Source organism: Rhinatrema bivittatum, chromosome 11 (assembly GCF_901001135.1).
Source record: "Rhinatrema bivittatum chromosome 11, aRhiBiv1.1, whole genome shotgun sequence".
Classification (NCBI taxonomy): domain Eukaryota; kingdom Metazoa; phylum Chordata; class Amphibia; order Gymnophiona; family Rhinatrematidae; genus Rhinatrema; species Rhinatrema bivittatum.
The window spans coordinates 75,389,605-75,409,123 of NC_042625.1; the positions used below are offsets into that span (position 1 = coordinate 75,389,605).

The following is a 19,519-nucleotide window of genomic DNA, read 5'->3' on the forward strand; positions in this document are numbered from 1 at the left end:
CAATAAATGCATATTAGAGGAACGAAGAGCACGAGCTGGACTATACTTATCAGTTTGCTTTGAGGAATGTTAAGGCGTATCTTCATGTAACAACTTGCATGTTGTGACCAATAATCAAAGTTTTGCCCTGTACGTTACAGGCAACCAACGTAAAGTCTGCAATGCTGGGCTGATACGTTCATAATTTTCAAACCCAAGAAAAGGCGTGCAGCAGCGTGTTGAATTAACTGCAACACATTGATTAAGTTTGCAGGTGCTGCAATAGCCGATATGACCCAAGACAAGAGACTGAAGTACCGCAGGAAACATATCTATTGGTATTATGTATTTCAAAAGTCTAAGCATCTCCAGTTTGTAAAATGTTGTTTTCGCTATTGCTTTATAAGGGGTTTTATTCTAAGTTGTGAGTCCAAGTACACCCCTAAACTTTTTATTTCTGATGGTATTGCTAATTTGACTCTCTCAGGATTTATAATTGCTGTATCAGTAATCAAAGAGCTTTTTCCCACCCACAAAAGTTTTGTTTCTGAAACATCTAGGACCAACCCATTGCTCCACAGCCAAATCTTTACTTCACGCATACAAGTTTGGAACATATTTTCGGGAATATCGCCAGGGGCCTCACTTGGAATGTCGTCCGCATCCCCACAAATAATACTCCCAGTGTTTGGAGCAATGAACAGATTGGAGTTAAATTCAGATTTAAAAGAACCAAAGATAAAGCAGAACCTTAAGGACCACCCATTAGCAATTCACGCCAGGAAGACATTTTATTGCCAATTTGAATACACTGTTTTCTATCCTTAAGGAAAGACGCAAACCATTTCAACACAGTGCCTGTAATCCCAATAGCTTGTAAACAGGACAATAAAATATTATGATTCACTGTGTCAAAAGTGCTTGAGATATCTAGTTGTACCAAATAATATATCATAGAAACATAGAAATGACGGCAGAAAAGGACCAAAAGGTCCATCCAGTCTGCCCAGCAAGCTTATGGTAGCATCTGCCATGCCATACAGGTCACCCCATACTTAGTCTTTCAAACCATCAAAGTCAGGGTCCTTGTTGGTTGCTGTCTGAGTCCAATTCCCCATTACCTCTTGCCATTGAAGCAGAGAGCAATGTTGGAGTTGCATCAAAAGTATCAAGCTTATTGGTCAAGGGTAGTAACAGCCACGTCAGCAAGTTACCCCCATGCTTATTTGTTTTCCCAGACCGTAAAACCCAATGTCCTTGTTGGTTGCTCTCTGAATCTAATTCCCCTTTTCCTTTTCCTCTTTTATCATTCTCAGTGTTATGACTTTGTCTGAACCCAAACTGGTTCTCATCAAGAATATTGTCCATTAAAAATGAATTAACTGTAGTAACACACTGCATTCTAAAATTTTGAAATTGTCGGCAAATTTGAGCTGGGCCTATAGTTAGATATCAGACTGGCTGGCTGACTGGCTGACACTGTGTGATCTGCTTGACCGTTGCCTGCTTTAACACCCTAGGAACAGCACCCTCAGCCAAAGAACAAGTTACTATTTTTTGTATCATCTCAACAGAGGTATCCTGCAAATTCTTTATCAGATAAAATGGACCCGGATCCAAAGGTGACGTGGTACCCTTAAGGGAAGCTATTACAGAGGGAACAGTTCTCGCAATCAAGTCTCACTTGATGACAAATATTTGCCCTTACCAAAACAAGACGACTTGAATGCAAGAAGGGGATACTACACAATGGGGATGAAGGGGGGGTTGGAGTTGGGGGTTGGCTCAACCTGAGCCTCCTCTACTTTACCTATCTCAGGGCCTGAGCTGAAGTTCATCTCAACCTTTCTAACCTTTGGTGTTACCAAGCCTAGGCAGAAGAAGGCTAAGTGAAGGACTCATCCCAGCCTAATCCTTCAGAGGCAGTAGAAGAAATGTTAGGACAAGGTTAGGCAACTCAGGACCCCCAGTGTCACAGGCAGGTCAGATTTTCAAGATATCCACCCTGAGTAGTCATGAGATGCATTTGCATGCACATTCAATCATTACGGATATCCTAATAACCTGAAAAGTCTGCGGCACTGGAGGACTGAGTTGTCTACCCCTGTATTGCAGTTCCACCACCTCAGTTCTGTTTCATCCTATCAGACTGCTCGAACATTCACTTGCACATTCCAAGATTCTTGGTTGTTTTTTTGGGGGGAGGGGGGCTTAATGGGGGGGGGTTTCACTTTTTTTTTTTTAAATCAAAGGTGTGCACTTGTACGCCATGCCCCTTGACATTTTTAGGAAGTTAAATCCTAGTGACCCAAACTGTCACCTGTTTTACTGACAATTCACCGACCTGTGTCAGCCTGATGTCACCTTATCACCCTGTCTGACACAGTCAGGAAAGGGATTACTGCACCTTACACCACCCTTATCCAATCCTCTCCACCCCCACTGCAAACTCCTGTACCCACTCAGCCCCCTGCCTTTTCTCAGTCAGTAGACCCCAGCCCCTAGAGACTGAGCCTTTATCCAGAGACACACACACCCCCCCTCCTCCTTCCCCCAGCAGGGAATGGCTGTTATCTTAATCCCCCAGCAAGGTGGGGATCCCTTGGGTGTGAATGACAGTAAAACAATCTGGCAGCTGGAGCCAAGGCCCTCCAGGCAGCTGAGGGCCTGTCACTACACCCAGAGTAAAATCTGATCCACTGTTCACAGGCAACAGATTTTTTTTAATTAGTTTCTCCTGGTTAAAAGCAGGTTTCTTCAAAATAACCCATTTGTTTCTTGGTACTGTGGTCTTATTCCCGGGTCTCCTTTCTTTCCTATTCTAATGTGATTCATAAAGTCTTAGCACCTCTCTGGAATAAAAGATGTGGACCTTTTATTCGGTTTTCTGACTCCATTCCTGAGGCCCTCTGGCCCCCGACAACCCAGACTCCCACTTTCCTGTAGAACTGGGGTCACGGCAAGAGGCGGGAGGTCTCAGAGGTGGCCAGAAATGCGCTTGGCAAGTATTCTGGCCTCTTGATCTTAGTGAGATGCAGGATCCGAGGATGGAGTTGAGGTATAGAAGTATGGGTCCCTTTCCAAGGAGCTGGCTTCTGTGGCCATGCTGGGAGGTGCCAGCTTCCTGCCCGCGGTCGCTTTGCCTTGGTTACGGGAGCCTTACCGCACCCGGTCACCTGAGGCAGGAAAGGGAGTCTTTAGCGAGTCTCTGGCACTTTAAGAGCGCCCTTTGCTCTCCCCCCACCCCCCCATTCACTTAACCCTCTGGCAAGAATGAAGGAATTCGGACGAGGAGCCAGGAGGAAATTCCTACCCCAGGGTGAGTGTGTGAATGAATCAGAGAGAAGGGAGGAGAGGAGGAGCAGGCAAGGAGGCGGCCAGAGAGAGAGAGACAAGCGAAAAGGACTCAGCTCAGGTCTTGCACTGGCTGCTCCCCGCAGCCCAGGAAAGGAAAAGTTTCGCTTTTGCTGGGGACGGAAATTTAAAAAAAAAAAAAAAAAGTTCTTTTCTTTTTCTGGAAAGGGAGCGGGAACAAAAAAAAAAAAACCCAGCGAGAAGGAAAGGAAACCTCTACCCGGAGCAAAGGGAAGCCAAGAGAACAAAAGGGGAAGGGGACTTTGAGGAAGTTTTTGCAAATCTCGGCTAAAGTTTGCGGGATGCTTTCGGCCGGGGCAGAGGGGAGCGGAGACAGCTGAGTGTGGCGGAGGCGGAGGCTCAGTGTCGGAGAGAGCCGGGTGCGGGAAGAAACCTGGAAATTGCACTCCGGGCTCCAGGTTCAAGGTCGCAGCCCCTCGGTGCACCCTGGAACCAGAAAGGCGGCAGCGAGCCCTTTAACCCTCAAACACCCTTTCTTTTCAGGAGCTTTGACCTTTTTTTTTGTTTTGTTTCATTGTACATGCGGATTTAGCTCGGTGGAAGCGCTTCTTTTCTGGGGCGATACTTTTGCGCCCTGCAGGTTGTCTCCAGCTATGGGAAGGATCGCGGGAATGTTTCTCTTGCTGACTGCCCTCGATGTGCACCTCCTTGCCGCCCAGAATGGTAAGTGGATTTGGGAATGTTGTTGTTGTTGTTGGGTTTGGGGGGGAGTTTTTTTCCCTTTGATTTTTTTTTGTGTGTGTGTGTGTGTTTTCTTTCATTTGTAGATATACCTTGATACAGTGGGAACAGGTTAGTGTGCTCTCAGCAAGAGAAGGCAATGCCATCCCAGAGCCTGGCTGATGCCAGCTTTAAGTGGCGAGAGCTGCGTGCCAGGCCAGCTGCGGTGCTAGACACATCTCCGTTTGGCCCCCTAAGTCTCAGGGTGCGGAATGCTGAAGCTAAACAGACCTGTGGCTGGCTGCTGCCATTATGTAACCTGTTTTACTAGCCCGGTCTCACCGTGGGCGAGGTTCTCCTAGCCGGAGTGAATGGGGACTGAGGTGCGCCCCTGCCAGCTTTCACTGCCATCAGCGGTCCAGGACCACGGCGGGGCTAAGTGAGGACGCCCCTCCCGCAGAGGAAAAGAAGTCTATTTCCAAAACGTAGGCACCTGGCAAAACATTTTAAAAACCAAAGGAAAACGCGCCCTTAACGTTTTCCTTCTTTTGCTGTCGTTGCTATTTTGCGTTGTTGTTTCGTGTTTTTATTTTACTCTTTTTAAGTTTCGGGATGTTTGTGGGGGTTTTTTGTTTCGTTTTGGGGTTTTTTTTTAGTTCTTTTCTTTTTTTATTGTTTTGCTCGTCTGAATTTTAGGCACCCGGTGCTATATTTCAGGCCCCCGGGTGACCTGGCTCCTAGGATTTCATTTCCAGCCCTGCCCACTCTAATCTGTATCAGGAGAGCCCCTGCTGCTCTGGGACTGAACTTGCTGGAAAAGTCCAAAAGGTACATAGTGTATTGTGCACTTCTGGCTTTGAATCCCCCTGTCCCACAGAGACCTAAAGAACACGTCCTGGAACAGATGTGCATAGCCTTACCCCGCTGCTCCACTAAGGCGTGAGATCTCTGTAATGTTAGAATGGATCGCACGTGATGCTTTTGCAGTCCATGGACTGAGGGAAAGGAAGAGCAGAGATATTTAAGGATGTGATGCCATGGAAGTCTATGGATGTAAACAACTTGCTTAGGAGGATGACCTTCCTGCCAGGGAATTGGTAGATTATCAGAGATAGCTGAGGGGTGTACTCTGATATTCTGGGGAGGGGAGGTGGCTTCGGATTATCTTTTGTTTTGTTTGGGGTGGGGGCCTATAGGAAAAATGCCTTGGTCACTGGGAAGAGGGAGTGGGCAGTTTTTTTGTATGTTGGCTCCAAGTCTGTACAGAATTGCAGAGACTCCCTTTGAATGCCAGCCAAGGGTTTCATCATGGGGATGGGCTCTGGCTGAGCTGCTGGGTCCCTGGACTCTGAGGGATAGGTGTGTTGGTCAATGACACAGAAGCTGGTGGTACCTTACAGACTAACAGATGTTCTGGGACAGAAGCTTTTGAGGACAGACATTTTGTCAGAAGCATCTGATGACGAGGACTTTTGTTCTGGAAAGCTTCTGTCTCAATAAATTTATCAGCCAATAAGTTGCCACCGGCTTCTGTGTGGACTCTGAAGTCTGAACTGCTTTCCAAGGCACAGTGGGTATTACAAAGAACTGCTGAGGAGCAGCAGCCAATACTTCCCAAATTGTCACTCAGATAAATAACTGAATCACGATCCCCATCCCCCTTGACGCCATCTCTTGGTTTTCCCCCCTCCCACCTGCAATTCCTCCTCTCCTCTTCCTTTTTTCTTCTTTTAGATTTCCAGGAGCAACAGCCCTGGATAAACCCAGTGAAAACTCAGATGTGGAAGTGGATAGGGCAGCAGTTCTGCTTTAAAGGAGGAAGTGCCTGCAAGGTTCATCAGAATGCCAACATGCCCCCCCCCCCCCCACCCCTATCACTTCCTCTATTGCAGGACTTCCCAAGCTGTGGGATGGAACTCCAAATGGGGGTCACAGAATCTTCATTTGGGATCGCAAGTGACTCAAATGGGCTGCACTCTTTAGGTGCCATCAACAGCTGCGTTAGTAATGGAAGTCAGCATGAGGACCATGAGCCGGAACCCACGCACAGGCCCTGCAGCGGCACTGCCCTCTCGTGCGTGAGGAGAGACCGGGGCCACTGTGAGCTTGCAGTACCTCACAGGTCCTGTTCTGACTTTCATTACTAATGTTGTTGCCACTTGCAGATCACCGGCGGGCCTGGGACCAGCCATGAGGGAAGAGGAGGTCTAAGGGTGCACGAGCTGGTGGAGACTGCCGCTATTCGTCTCTCTCCACCCATCAATGAATCTACCCAAGAGAAAAATATTGCCACTGTCAGTAACCTGCCCTCATCCCACCAGCTGTCATCCACCTTTGGCCCAGGCTCCAAAGGATAATGTTGATGCTGACACCCCCCCCCCCCCCCCCCCCCCCCGTCCATGAGGTTGTTCGGAGGAAGGTCTGTTTGAAAGGAGGGATCAGATGCAGGAGGGACTTGAGAGTTGGAAAAAGTGGTTAAGGGTCTGGAGGGTGAGAGAGGGAGAATGACAGAAGGTTGACTGGAGGATGTAAGAAAGGATCTGGGGTGAGAAAGGATCAGCAGGGGGTGTGTGAGAGAAGGGCTTGGGGAGAAGATGAGACAGAGGGGATGGAGATGTGAGTGAAGAGGGAATGGGGGATGGGGTGAGAGGTGTGGAAGGACAAAGGATCAGTTGGGGGTTATAAGGAGAGCTTGGGATGAGGGAGGATCAGCTAGGAGGATTCAGCAAGGGGTTGCAGGGGGTGAGAGAGAGGAAATGGGCTGGGTATCAGCTGGAGTGCATGGAGGGCAAGAATGGTGTGATTGTTAGAGGAAGACCTCACCCCTGCTAATCTGTTTTGGTCTTCCTCTGGAGTCATGGAAATTTTTAAGTGCTAAAAGTTTGGGAAGCCCTGCTCCATTGGTTTTATGCCTGATTCTCCTTGCTTCTTTGTCCTGACCATGTTTATGTTTTTTAATATCTCTGTTTTTGTAGAGGGTAGAATGGGATGGGAAAATAAAGGGCATGGACCTGCCCCCAGACATTGGAAAGACCATGAAGATTCCTATGAGGCTGCTGCAATAAAAGTGCACCCAGCCTAGCACACGTGTTAACGAGTGGTTGGACACGTGTTTTGGATGTGCACTCATAATGCCTGATGCAATAAGGGGATCAGTGCCTGCAAAGCAAGCGTCCAAACAAAGGCGTAGCTAATAGTGCTCATCTCATGTAAATGCCATGCAGATGAGGCTATTAGCTATTACCCCACGATGCAGAAATTTGCCTTGCACCCAAGATGCACTTTTTAACCAGTCAAATTTTATGCCTGCCCTGGAGCAGGCGTAAAGTCTTGCCACACGTCAAGGGGTCTACTTAAAAACAAAAAATACTGCTTTTTCATCGGCCCTCCTACCTAGGTTCGTCATGATACAAGTAGAAGGATCCACAGAAAGCAGCATGAGGGAAAAAGACATTTCTTGGTACACAATACACATGAACAGTATACACGCTCCAGACGATGTATACAGTGCGCGTATATCGTGCCGGTAAATTCTCTTCTGCGGGTAAAACGGAAGCTCATAAATTGAGCATTCGTTTTGGTAACCTGCACACAGCCATGTCTCCTGGGCGCTCGATGCCAAGGATGTGCTAGGGTTGCACAATTTATCCCTAGCAAGTCCGTTTTAGCGTGGCAGCTCATTTACATATTGCATTGGGCGCCCAGGACAGGTGGATGTGCACACGTTCAAAAATAGGCACCCAGTTTGGACACACATTTTTTATTTGCAGTTTATTGCATCAGCCTGCCTATAAGCAGTGCTACAATTAATTTCCCCAGTCCACAGTCCTGCTTATCCTTGGTTTCCTTTAATCCAGAACAAGGAAAGGAGCTTAGGAGAAGTGCGAGGTGAAGGTGAAGGTGAAGGAAAAAGTGCAGTTTCTTGTAATAAGGAAACTGCCCTCTCATTATTAAATTCCCACCTCGATTTGCCCTGCCTGGGACATCCTGACCTCTGTTATGCTTTTGCATTTGATTGTTGCCTCTGCATGGATTTACCCAAGGGAAGTCTTGCCTCACAAATCTGTTTCATTTTTTTGAAGGGGTTAATAAACATGTGGATAAAGGTGAACCGGTAGATGTAGTGTATTTGGATTTTCAGAAAGTCCCTCATGAGATGCTACTAAGAAAACTAAAAAGTTATAGAATAGGAGACAATGTCCTTTCGTGGATTACAAACTGGTTAAAAGACAGGAAACAGAGAGAAGGATTAAATGGTCAATTTTCTCAATGGAAAAGGGTAAACAGTGGAGTGCCTCAGGGATCTGTACTTGGACCGGTGCTTTTCAATATATTTATAAATGATCTGGAAAGGAATATGACGAGTGAGGTAATCAAATTTGCAGATGATACAAAATTATTCAGAGTGGTTAAATCACAAGTGGATTGTGATAAATTGCAGGAGGACCTTGCGAGACTGGAAGTTTGGGCATCCAAATGGCAGATGAAATTTAATGTGGACAAGTGCAAGGTGAAGCATTTAGGGGAAAATAACCCTTGCTGTAGTTACACGATGTTAGGTTCTATATTAGGAGCTACCACCCAGGAAAAGATCTGGGTATCATAGTGGATAACACATTGAAATTGTTGGCTCAGTGTGCTGTGGCAGGGGATGGTGAATAAAATGGAAAATGTCATAATGCCTCTGTATCGCTCCATGGTGAGACTGCACCTTGAGTACTGTGTACACTTCTGGTTGCCGCATCTCAAAAAAGATAACAGTTGCGGAGAGAGCACTGGAGTCCATCTGTGAGGTGCCTTTTCATCCGGAGCCTTCACTGCTGCAATTACCAGAGTGGTCGGGAGAGGGAGATCCCTTTTGTGACGTCATCTCCCTGGGACTTAAAGCGCGGCGTGCAGCGGCGCCAAAGCTGCACACCAAGGGGGGGGGCGTCCTTTAACAAGCTTTTGCAGTTTGATCTCTAACGTATGTTTTTTATTGACTTCTTTCATTAAATGGGTAAAAAGAGGAAAGGCTCTGTTAGGACCCTCCCCTCTGGAACTTCCTTGCCTCCCTCAAGAACTCAGCCCACACTGGAAGTATTTCAGTTTACGAGCCAAGCCGTTTCGGGCAATGAACTTGGACCAGATGGTTCCGTTCCTTTGGCGGCGATGACCTCCCTCAGTCCCTATGGACCTGCCCCACCTCGGGTTAGGAGCCCTAACCAGATGGGTTTGCTGGACAATGCCTCAGCACATGAAGATACTGTCTCTATTGTCTAGAGCAGGGCTTCCCTTCCGGGGTCGCTGGGCTCCTCTCCACCTTCTAGTTCATCCAGTCAAGCCGCTCTTATAACGCTGGGGTGCCGCCACCGAGTTAGTAGCCACCCTGTCATCTAGGATTGCCTCTGAGCTGATGTCTGTTGGAAACATGTCAGTGGCTATGAGTGACCGCGCTCAGAAGATTCAAGGTCATGCTGAGAAAATGAATGCTTCAGAAAATAAGATTCTTTCTCTTTCTGAACGGAATACCAGTGTAACGAGCGATAATCTTATTTTACGCGGAAGATTAGAAAATCTTGGAAATTATGTTAGCAGATGTAATCTGAGATTTTTGAACTTTCCTAGGTGTTCTGCTGCACCCCTAATGGAGATGTTACCCCCCCCCCCCAATGGAGATGTTACCCCTAATGGAGATGTTACCCCCCCCCCCAATGGAGATGTTAGGGAGAATCTTCCAGGAACCCTTTGGTCCTTCCAAAGAATCGTTTCCCTCTGCTATTAGAGCTTTCTATTCTGTTTTCTTCCTCTAAGCTTATGGAGAGAGTTCAGAATGAGGAATCTCTTGGTTCGACAGGTTTCTTAGAAAACTCTGATTTCGTTATTAACGACAGAGCCACTCTTTTAGTGGAGATTTTGAAAGAATCTGATAAACAACTAATGTTGAAACTTTTTTTTTCAATTTAAAAGAATGTCCCTTCTTTGTGATGTTACAAGAGATACTAAACAGCGTAGTACATTATTTCTCACTAGGAAGCAGAGGGTTCTGCAATAGGTGGATCTTTTCCATTGAAATTCCCTTGTAAAGTTATTCTTAAACATCAAGGCAACAGATATGTTTTCTGTGAAGTAGCTCAGTTGGACAATTTCTTGATAACTAAGGTGGCTCTGTTAGTAGTGGTAGCTGTTAACGTAATAATTTAGGCCCTTAAGAAAGTAAAGGCTTTTTGTGTTGATATACATTTGAATTTTTTTTCTTTTTTCTCTCCCCATTTGTGGTCTGAAATAGTTCTTTAGTGGTATTATTTACGTGTAAAGTTATTTTTCCTTGTTAATGATGTAATTGTGACTAAAATGCTTTTTTTCTGTAACCAAGGATATTTACTTGGATAATTTGATTTAAAACTCAATAAAGAAAGGAAAAAGATATAGTTGCACTGGAGAAGGTACAGAGAAGGGCAAGCAAAATGGTAAAGGGGATGGAACAGCTCCCCTAGGAGGAAAGGCTGAAGAGGTTAGGGCTGTTCAGCTTGGAGAAGAGATGGCTGAGGGGGGATATGATAGAGGTCTTTAAAACAATAAGAGGTCTAGAACGGGTAAATGTGAATCCATTATTTACTCTTTCGGATAATAGAAGGACAAGGGGGCACTCCATGAAGTTAGCATGTAGCACATTTAAAAATAATTGGAGAAAATTCTTTTTCTTTCAACGCACAATTAAGCTCTGGAATTTGTTGCCAGAGGATGTGGTTAGTGCAGTTAGTGTAGCTGTGTTTTAAAAAGGTTTGGATAAGTTCTTGGAGGAGAAGTCCATTCACTGCTATTAATCAAGTTGACTTACAGGCACTGTTAACCCGCGTTTGGACACGCGTTTTTGACGCGCTAGCTTTACCCCTTATACAGTAAGGGGTAATAGCATGTCAAAAACGCGCATCCAACCCCCCCAAAACTAATAGCGCCCGCAACATGCAAATGCATGTTGATGGCCCTATTAGTTATTCCCGCGCGATTCACTTTCAGAAATTAGCGCCTACCCAAAGGTAGGCGTTAATTTCTGCCAGCACCAGAAAAGTGCACAGAAAAGTGCTTTTCTGTACACACTCCGGCTTAATATCATGGCGATATTAAGTCGGAGGTCCCAAAGTAAAATATAATTAAAAATTTAAAAAAAAAATTTAAATCGGCCCGCGGGTTGAAAACCGGACACTCAAACTCACTGACAGCCACTGCTCCTGTCAAAAAAGAGGCTCTAGGGACACGCTAGTGTCCCTAACACCTCTTTTTACCGCGGGCCCTCATTTAAATACTGAATCACGGGACTTTTACTGAATCGGCCTGTTAGAGAATAGCCACTGCTATTACTGGCATTAGTAGCATGGGATCTTCTTAGTGAGAACTTGCCAGGCTCTTGTGGCCTGGTTTGGCCACTGTTGGAAACAGGATGCTGGGCTTGATGGATCCTTGGTCTGACCCAGCATGGCAATTTCTTATGTTCTTATGTTCAGCAGTAACTAATGTCCCTGTTTTTCCCTTTACCTGCCCCCCCCCCCCCCAGTGGTTCCTGTAGCTCAGTTGAGTGCCTCTGCTTTTACCATACCTGCATCTCTCTATAGCCTCTGCTTCCTCTCCCCTCTCATTCCTCTGCTTATTACCCCTCCTTCCCCCCACCCCCTCCAGCAGCTCTTGTATCTCCCCTTGCTTTTCCCCCTCTCCCTCCTCAGCAGTTCCTGCCTGGCTCTCTCTCTCTTCTTTCCATCAGTTCCTCTATCTTTTTATTGCTTCAGCTTTTCTCTCCCTGCCTCTCCCCCCCCTCCTTTTGCCGTGCTGACTCGGGACAAGGACTAGGACAGCAGTTGCTCTGGGAGGTCTCTCTCTCTGTTATTTTACTGAGCTCGCTCTGAATCTTCACCTGAAGGAAAAGGTCAGGCAGGTTAACGGCAGGCCCAAGGAAAAAAACAAAGATTTTGCTTTAGCTGAGCTGTCCAGAGTACGTTAGAAGCCAGGATATCCCTACAAGGCCACGAACAGGAGGACAAGTATGAGTCGGAAATACCCACCGGTCATTCAGTGTAGCTATTTTGTTTGTTAAGAATTAGAAAGAAAAAAGATGTGTGTGTGTGGGAGGAGGGTGGTATTTGGGAAGGAGCCCTCGGAACAAGATGATCTGAGACAAGAAAGCTAGGATGATGAAGGACAGGCGAGGGGTGGTGAGCTTCCAGCCTATGAAACCATCCCTGGACAGGAGCCAGCTAGTGGGAAGTGCACTCCGGGCGCTCATTTCAGATGGAGGGGGGAGGGAACAAACCCCAAGGTCACCCAAACCATCCAGAATACTTCATGGTGCCACAGTTATGCTTATTTCTCACTCATTTCCATTGGCTGGATCTGGTGGGGGGGGGGGGGGGGGGAGAGGGGGGCACCCTGAAAATCCCATCCAATTAAACTCGCTTGAATTCAGCCTTTTTGGATTTTGACCTCGGGGATGGATTTAGGATTTTTTGCCGCCAGTATTGGTTCTCTTGCCGCTCTCCTCCTGCCCCGCGCGTGCACCCATGGGACAGTAAGGGAGGGAAGGTGCCGGATTAGGGAACGGGGAAGCTTTTCCTTTGCACCGCTGCGGCCTCAGCGCCTTTCCCCACCTGTTCCCTGCTGTTGCCAGGCCCGGGCTGAAAGCAGAGGGTGAGATTCAGAGCCCCTGAGAGAGGTGGCACCTCTTCAGCCCACCTGCCGTCCCAGGAATTTCACCACCCTGGGTGGGCACGGGCCTATTGGCAAATCCAGGCCTGCATGCAGGTATCTTCAGGCTGACTCTGACGGCCTCTGCCCAGTGGCCCCCGTTCCTCAGCTTGTCAGCTTACCTTAAAGAGAGCAGTCCTTATTCTTAAGTGTTTTTTATTTCCTCTCTGCCTCAGCTGGCGCTCCCAGGGTAGGGCCCTGATTATATCTCCCCTTCTGTTTCCTCCTCGGGAGACAGACAGATCTGTTGGGCAATGGGAAGATGGGTCTCCAGGCAACCCAGGGACCATCTCCACTACTTTCCCCCTGATGCTTTCCATATGGAGGGACCCGGGGGGGGGGGGGGGGGGGGGACGGGACGGATGGGGAGGACTGAAACAATTTTGGCAAAGTATCGGGACAGGAAAGTTTGCGTCTTGTGGTCGTCTTGTCTGGCTGTGCCTTTCACCTCCTGGTTTTCCTTAGCTTTGTTTCTCAGTTGTGGGATGGAGGTGGGGTTGGAAACATTTATAAATTCTTTCTCCGGCCGTGTTGTCCCGGGTCTCTGGGATTCTCAGCCGGGCCTGGCGTTTCTCTTCAGGGGCACGGAAAGGACATCTCTGCAGAGGGGCTGCACAATGCAAAAGTTGCACAGTTCCCAATCTGCCACATTCAGGGTCAGACCAAGGGTCCATCGAGCCCAGCATCCTGTTTCCACAGTGGCCAAGCCAGGTCACAAGTCCCTGGCAGGATCCCAAGGGGGAGAGAGATTCCAGGCTGCTTATCCCAGGGATAAGCGGTGGAGTTACCCAGACAGGAAAAAGGCCTGCATGCTGGACCTCATGTTTAAAAGAGGTTGGAGGGGGTGGTAGTTAAGGATGATTTTACAGTATCCTGCAGGGCAGAATTTGTTGAGCGGGTAGAGGAATGTCATCAGAGAAACCTTGGTAGGTTAAGAACATAAGAACATAACATAAGAACATGCCATACTGGGTCAGATCAAGGGTCCATCAAGCCCAGCATCCTGTTTCCAACAGTGGCCAATCCAGGCCATCATCCTTGCATGTTCCCCCCCCCATCCTCCTGCTAATGCAGTCCTGCTTTTGCACCAATGCATGCTGGGACCTGTTTCCCCTGGGGAAAAAAAAAAAGGCAAATCTTTCAAGTTGCTTTTAGTACTGTGGGGCTGAAACGAGGATCAGAAACAGTAAACACGGACACACTGGCAAAGGAAGGCCAAAGGCAGACTTTCCAGGCGCAAATTAAGTTTGATTCATTTCCCTGCCCGCCCCTCCCCACCCTTAATCCCCCTCCCACCCATCTCAACACAAGAAATATATGGTCAGTTGGTGACTTCCTTTCATACAATGACCATTAGTCTCTAACATCCTTAGAGTTTAGGAGAGAGCTAATTTCTGATCTCCATTCTTTTTTCTTTATTCAACCTCTACCCACAGGTTTAGATGACATTAGCTTGCTTTAACTCCCCGCACCTCTCATGAATTGAGGGTGGGTTTTCTTCTTGTCAGGGCTTTTCGATCACTCTCCTCCCAGCCATCAGCAATTTCTTAATGGCGCTCCATTCCTTCCCATCTCCTGCCTGTGCAGGCAGACGGTGAAATTGATACGCGCTAGAGTCCTCCTGTAAGCCTACACCAGTCAGAAGCTGAATGCGGGTTTTCATCCTACCCCCAGTAATCTTTGAGAGCTGGGCACGTTGAAAACATATATGTGCAAGACCTCCTTTCCTTGTAAGGCGTGTCTGGTTTAGACTTCTCCCCGGGCCGGGGCTCAGAGGCTATTTCCCCCCCCCTGATAAGGAGCACGTTCCACGTCGCAGCCATAATTTGGTCCCCATTCATCGGACTCGCTGCCCCTCCCCGGCTCTTTATCCCGCACCTTCCAAACCCTAAAGCACCTCCAGCTCTTCTCTCCATTGCATTGCTTTGCTTATCTCACTTCCCCGACCTTTTAAAGGTGAGTTTCCCCCGACCCGTTCCCGCCCAAGGCACTCCCGCAGTGAGAAAAATGCGTGGCACCCCGGCCTCCACTGCAGACACGGACAGGCCTCAAAACGGCCAAAGGAGGGGCTCGGGATGCACCGAAATCCCCACTGGTCTCCTGCAAAGTGCAGGCGAAAGCACGTGCTGGAGCCCATCCCGGCGGACTCTGTAGTAAAGGGCAGTGGAAGCTGGGGTTAGTTACCTCGGCTGCCGCGGTGCTGCTGCTCCCCACACTCAGAGTAAGTCGCGTGCATTGCTGCTCGGTGCCCGCTTCCCCTCATTTCATGCAACCTGGGGATAAGCCCGAGGCCCGGAAAGACCCAGAGACGGGGGCAGATGAGGGAGCGCGCTGCCCAAGCGGGCCCCAGCTATATTTGTGCCTCCCCCCACGTGATTCCCGCGCTCCGCTGCTCACGCCCTAGCTAAGGAGAAGAGGCTCGCAGGATTGCCCAGGCTCTCAGAAAGGAGGGCCCACCAGCTGAGCAGCCACCGCTGGTATCGTCTTGTTGCTGGGAGCAGACGCCAGGCGCCGGCCTGGATCCGAGCATCGGCAGCGGTGCCCTCACCGTGGCACGCCTGGTCAGGGCTGAAGGCGCACCGGTTGGGAAACACTGCTATGGAGGATGCCTACACAAATGTTTACTTTTCCAGCGGTGACGGAGGTTTCGATGCAAACCTGCCGAACCTTTGTGTTGTTAGCAATATCCCTTAATTGAAAAAAAAAAAAACCAAACAAACAAGGGAAACTCCCTTTAAATTAAATTTAATCTTGGAAATCAGTCCGTCTGCAAAGAAAAAACACCATTGTTCTCAGAAATGTTTGCCCTGTTTTCATACCCCCTCCCAACTCCCCTGGTCCAGTCACAGCGGTGACTGTCTTTAGCCCCAGGGGGGCCATGTACCAGGGCTCCTGGGACCCTGCAAGGGAGAGCCCTGAATCCAGCCGCTAGGTTTCACCATTGCGTGATGTCGAGGACTCTTTCCCCCCCCCCCCCCCCCCCGAGGCTGTGAGTGCCACCTCTGCAGCATCCCCAGACGTGGCCATCCTGGGGAGCAGAAGACCTGAGCCGGAAAGTGAATCACGGGGGTTAGCCTTTTATGCAGTACATTTAGTAGGTGCAGTAATGGAAAACAAACTCTGAGTGCAGAATGAGTTCACTCCCTTTCATCTGTAACACCTGGCCCAGCGTTCAGCCTTGCTGCCTCGGTGATGGAGGGAGACGCTACCGTTCGCTTTATTGATGGAGGGAGAGTATCTCCATGAGCCGGAGCAGTCAGCAGTTTCGTCTGAGAGCTTAGGCCGCAGTCAGCGGTTTGGCTGCTGGGACTGGAAAATCCCTGTTAGGGTTTCTCTGGGAACATGAGCTGGACAGGGAGTGTAGGACAAGGCTGCGGGAGGCCACCAAAGCCCATGGATTCCCTGGGTTCTCTGAGAGAGCAATTACTGCAAGGTAGTGATTAAGCAATAAAACAGGGAACCCCCTAACTCCCCTGAGAGCTTTTAACCCTCCTGTCTGACAGAATAATTAATTGCCAAGGTGCTGGGGGGCCGGTCTGAGGTGGAGGTTTGATAACACTGTCCTGTCCACAAGGAAACTAGTAGCCAGCAGCCATAAATTATCAGATTGTATGAGTCCTACCTCCGTTACTTCCTCTGTTGAGCGTAGTCCTTTGTTATCTTTTTTTTTTTTTTTTTACTTTTCTTGCACTTATTTTGCATGGTGATGCACCATTTTGAAATAAATGTGCATGTTTTCTTATGACCACACCACTTTTTCTTTTTATTAAATAGCCTGCTTTCTTGAGTTTAAGAACATAAGAACATAAGAAAATGCCATACTGGGTCAGACCAAGGGTCCATCAAGCCCAGCATCCTGTTTCCAACAGTGGCCAATCCAGGCCATAAGAACCTGGCAAGTACCCAAAAACTAAGTCTATTCCATGTAACCATTGCTAATGGCAGTGGCTATTCTCTAAGTGAACCTAATAGCAGGTAATGGACTTCTCCTCCAAGAACTTATCCAATCCTTTTTTAAACACAGCTATACTACCTGCACGAACCACATTCTCTGGCAACAAATTCCAGAGTTTAATTGTGCGTTGAGTAAAAAAGAACTTTCTCCGATTAGTTTTAAATGTGCCCCATGCTAACTTCATGGAGTGTCCCCTAGTCCTTCTACTATCTGAAAGAGTAAATAACCGATTCACATCTAAGAGTAAATAACCGCTCTTCAGCTCTTCAGCAGTCTGTGCTGTATTCATGCTTTACCTGTATTAGTGTGATGCCATCTTGGGGCTCTGGTGAAGATTCGCTCTTCAGCTTTCTGTGCTGTATTCACACTTTACATGCATCAGTGTGTGATGCCATCATGAGACTGGTGAAGATCCGCTGTTCAGCTGTCTGTGCTGTATTCACACTTTACCTGCATCAGTGTGTGATCCCTGCATGGGGCTCTGGCGAAAATCTGCTCTTTGGTTGTCCGTGCCATATATGTGCTTTCTGGGTCTCAGTGTGACATCTGCATGGTGTTCTGAAGATGATCCACTCGGTGAGGTGGACTTCTGAAGTGGATTAGAGATGACCAAAGAATTTTCAGAATATTGGACCCTGTATGTTGCTTATGTTTTGCATGGATTCGTGCTGACCTTACAGCCAGTCAAGTTATCAGGATATCCACAACGAATATACATGAAAAAAAATTTGCATATACTGGGTCTCCAATGGATGCAGCTCTCTCTTCCGCATATTCATTGTGGATATCCTGAAAACCCGGCTGGCTGTGGGGTCACCAGGATAGGTTTGGAAAACCATGGATTAATGGGTCTTACAGTTTCTCTAATCCTGCCGCCTCTCCCTCCTAATTCAGCTCACTCTCTTCCTGTGCCCAGATATTTTCTTCATCGAGGACCCTGCCAACATGACCTCCTCGTTGGGGAAGGACGTGAGGTTGCGCTGTGCTGTGCGCGTCAATGGCGAGCTCCCGGAGATCAACTGGCTGCACGACAGGGAACCCTTGGAGGTGGCGGATGTCAACCAGGTCCTGATGCCCCTAAGCGATGACGACTGGCTGGCCATCAGTGAACTCAGGTACGGAGGAATACCTGCATGGGTGTAGTGCCCTCCAAGCTTTCAGCGGGGGCTGCAAAACTCAGAGCGGCAACAGCACGCCGATGGAGATTTATGATTGGCTAAAGGCGCTTGTCCATCATGTCCCGCCTTCTTCCAGTTATCCTGGGTATCCATTCTGGACTCAGCTCTATCAGCCTTCCTCCACCATCCTAACACCACTCAGTGCCAGTAACTTTTAGGAATGGGCTGTTACCCTTACCCTGTGTTGGGGGGGAAAAAATCCCTACTTTGGTTGGGTATAATGAAAGTATGTTCCCGGGGTGCTGACCCATTGGGGGCCTTAAACGAGAAGAATATTTTATGGACTACCCTTCCTCCTCCTCCCACACAGAACACACATTAATTTCGAAAACATGATCAACAATGCATGTTAATTGCAATGAAGAATCCCCCTTTCCCATCGCTCCTCCCCTAGCCCTCACTCCCCATCCTCCTCACCTCAGTCCTCTTCCCCTCAACACTGTGTGATCCCAGGTCTCCCCCCAGGGCGGGATTTAAGATTTTGGCGCCCAGAGGCAGGACTGTAGGGTTCCCCCCTGGGAACTCAGACAGCAGGGGAGGATGGTCTGGCCAGAGTGCCACGGGGGGAGGGGGGGTTGCCTCTTTGAAGTGGCAGTGGTGCAGGGCTCTAGAGTAAGTGGGCCAGGTTTTTTCAGTCAAGGGACGGGGCTTCTCCCAATGCAATTAAAGTTTTGTTTTTTTGTAAATTTTGCAACTGGGGTCTGCCGTGCAAAAGCAGCTGTGGGGGTAGAGCAGAGGTCTAAGCAGACCCGCAGGGGTTTTACTACTTGGGAGGGACGTTCTTGGGGCAGAATGGTGGGAGCATCGTAATGTGCCTTCACATCCCCCCCCCTTGTCCAATTATGTGTTTTTACAGGATTGTTCTGGCAGGGGTGGTGGTGGGATCATCATGATTGCAAAATTTAATTATCCGATTCTTGGGGTGGGGGTGGCTTATGGGCCCAAAAGCTAATTTCTTTGAGAGGGTGGAGTGTGTAATGCCTGGGGTGCGCCTAATCCCTTTGCACCAGCCCTGCAGGGCCCCCAGCAACTACTAAGCCTGCTTAAGATCAATATTCAGAGGCATTTAGCTGGACAATTCACGTTATCCAGCTAAATGCTGATTGCTTTTTTCATATATATATATATATATATATATATATATTTATTTATTTATTTTGGGCACTTGTCTGGCTTAATTATAGATGGATAGCTCATTATCCATCTAAAATTTAGCCGGATAACATGCGGAGTGGAGATAAGTTAGCCAGATGACTCTGGTCCTGCCGTAGAGTAGTCCTAAAGTAAGCCAGATAAAGTTACCTGCTTAACTTTAAGACAGCTGGCTGTAATCAGAGGGGCGGCTGCACCACTGAATATCCCTCCAAAGTTAGCCTCGCACCAGCCCTGATTCTGGAGTCCTGTCACTCAAACAGCGAGCATTGTTCCTGATTTATAAAGACAATTAACCCTTGGTATAAAAGTATGTGGGCGTGCATGTGCAGCCCGGCAGACCTGAGCACCGTGGCCCTGTCTTGCCTGTGCTGCGCCCCAGCCTAACCGCCTAAGAGAAGGCAGGCAGCCAGCAAGGGGGGTCCGCCTCGCCTGCAGGGTTTATTCTGCCCACCAGTGACGTTATTCACCTGCGCTCTGGGGCCCTTGTTCTAACTAAAAAGGA

At 48.2% G+C, this 19,519-nt stretch overlaps 1 protein-coding gene across 3 annotated transcripts in view; it reads left to right on the plus strand.

Moving 5' to 3' along the window:
* The first annotated feature begins 3,332 nt into the window (after window positions 1–3,332).
* Window positions 3,333–19,519, plus strand: part of AXL (AXL receptor tyrosine kinase) — a 73,044-nt gene continuing 56,857 nt past the window's right edge. Inside the window, exons 1-2 of one of the 3 annotated variants that reach the window (XM_029619103.1) lie at window positions 3,333–4,017; window positions 17,601–17,799. In XM_029619103.1, coding sequence (XP_029474963.1) covers window positions 3,948–4,017; window positions 17,601–17,799 — 269 coding nt within the window. In that variant the 5' untranslated portion in view covers window positions 3,333–3,947. Of the gene's footprint in view, window positions 4,018–16,583; window positions 16,625–17,600; window positions 17,800–19,519 lie in introns of those variants that run through there. The other 2 variants (XM_029619102.1, XM_029619104.1) reach the window with 2 other exon arrangements.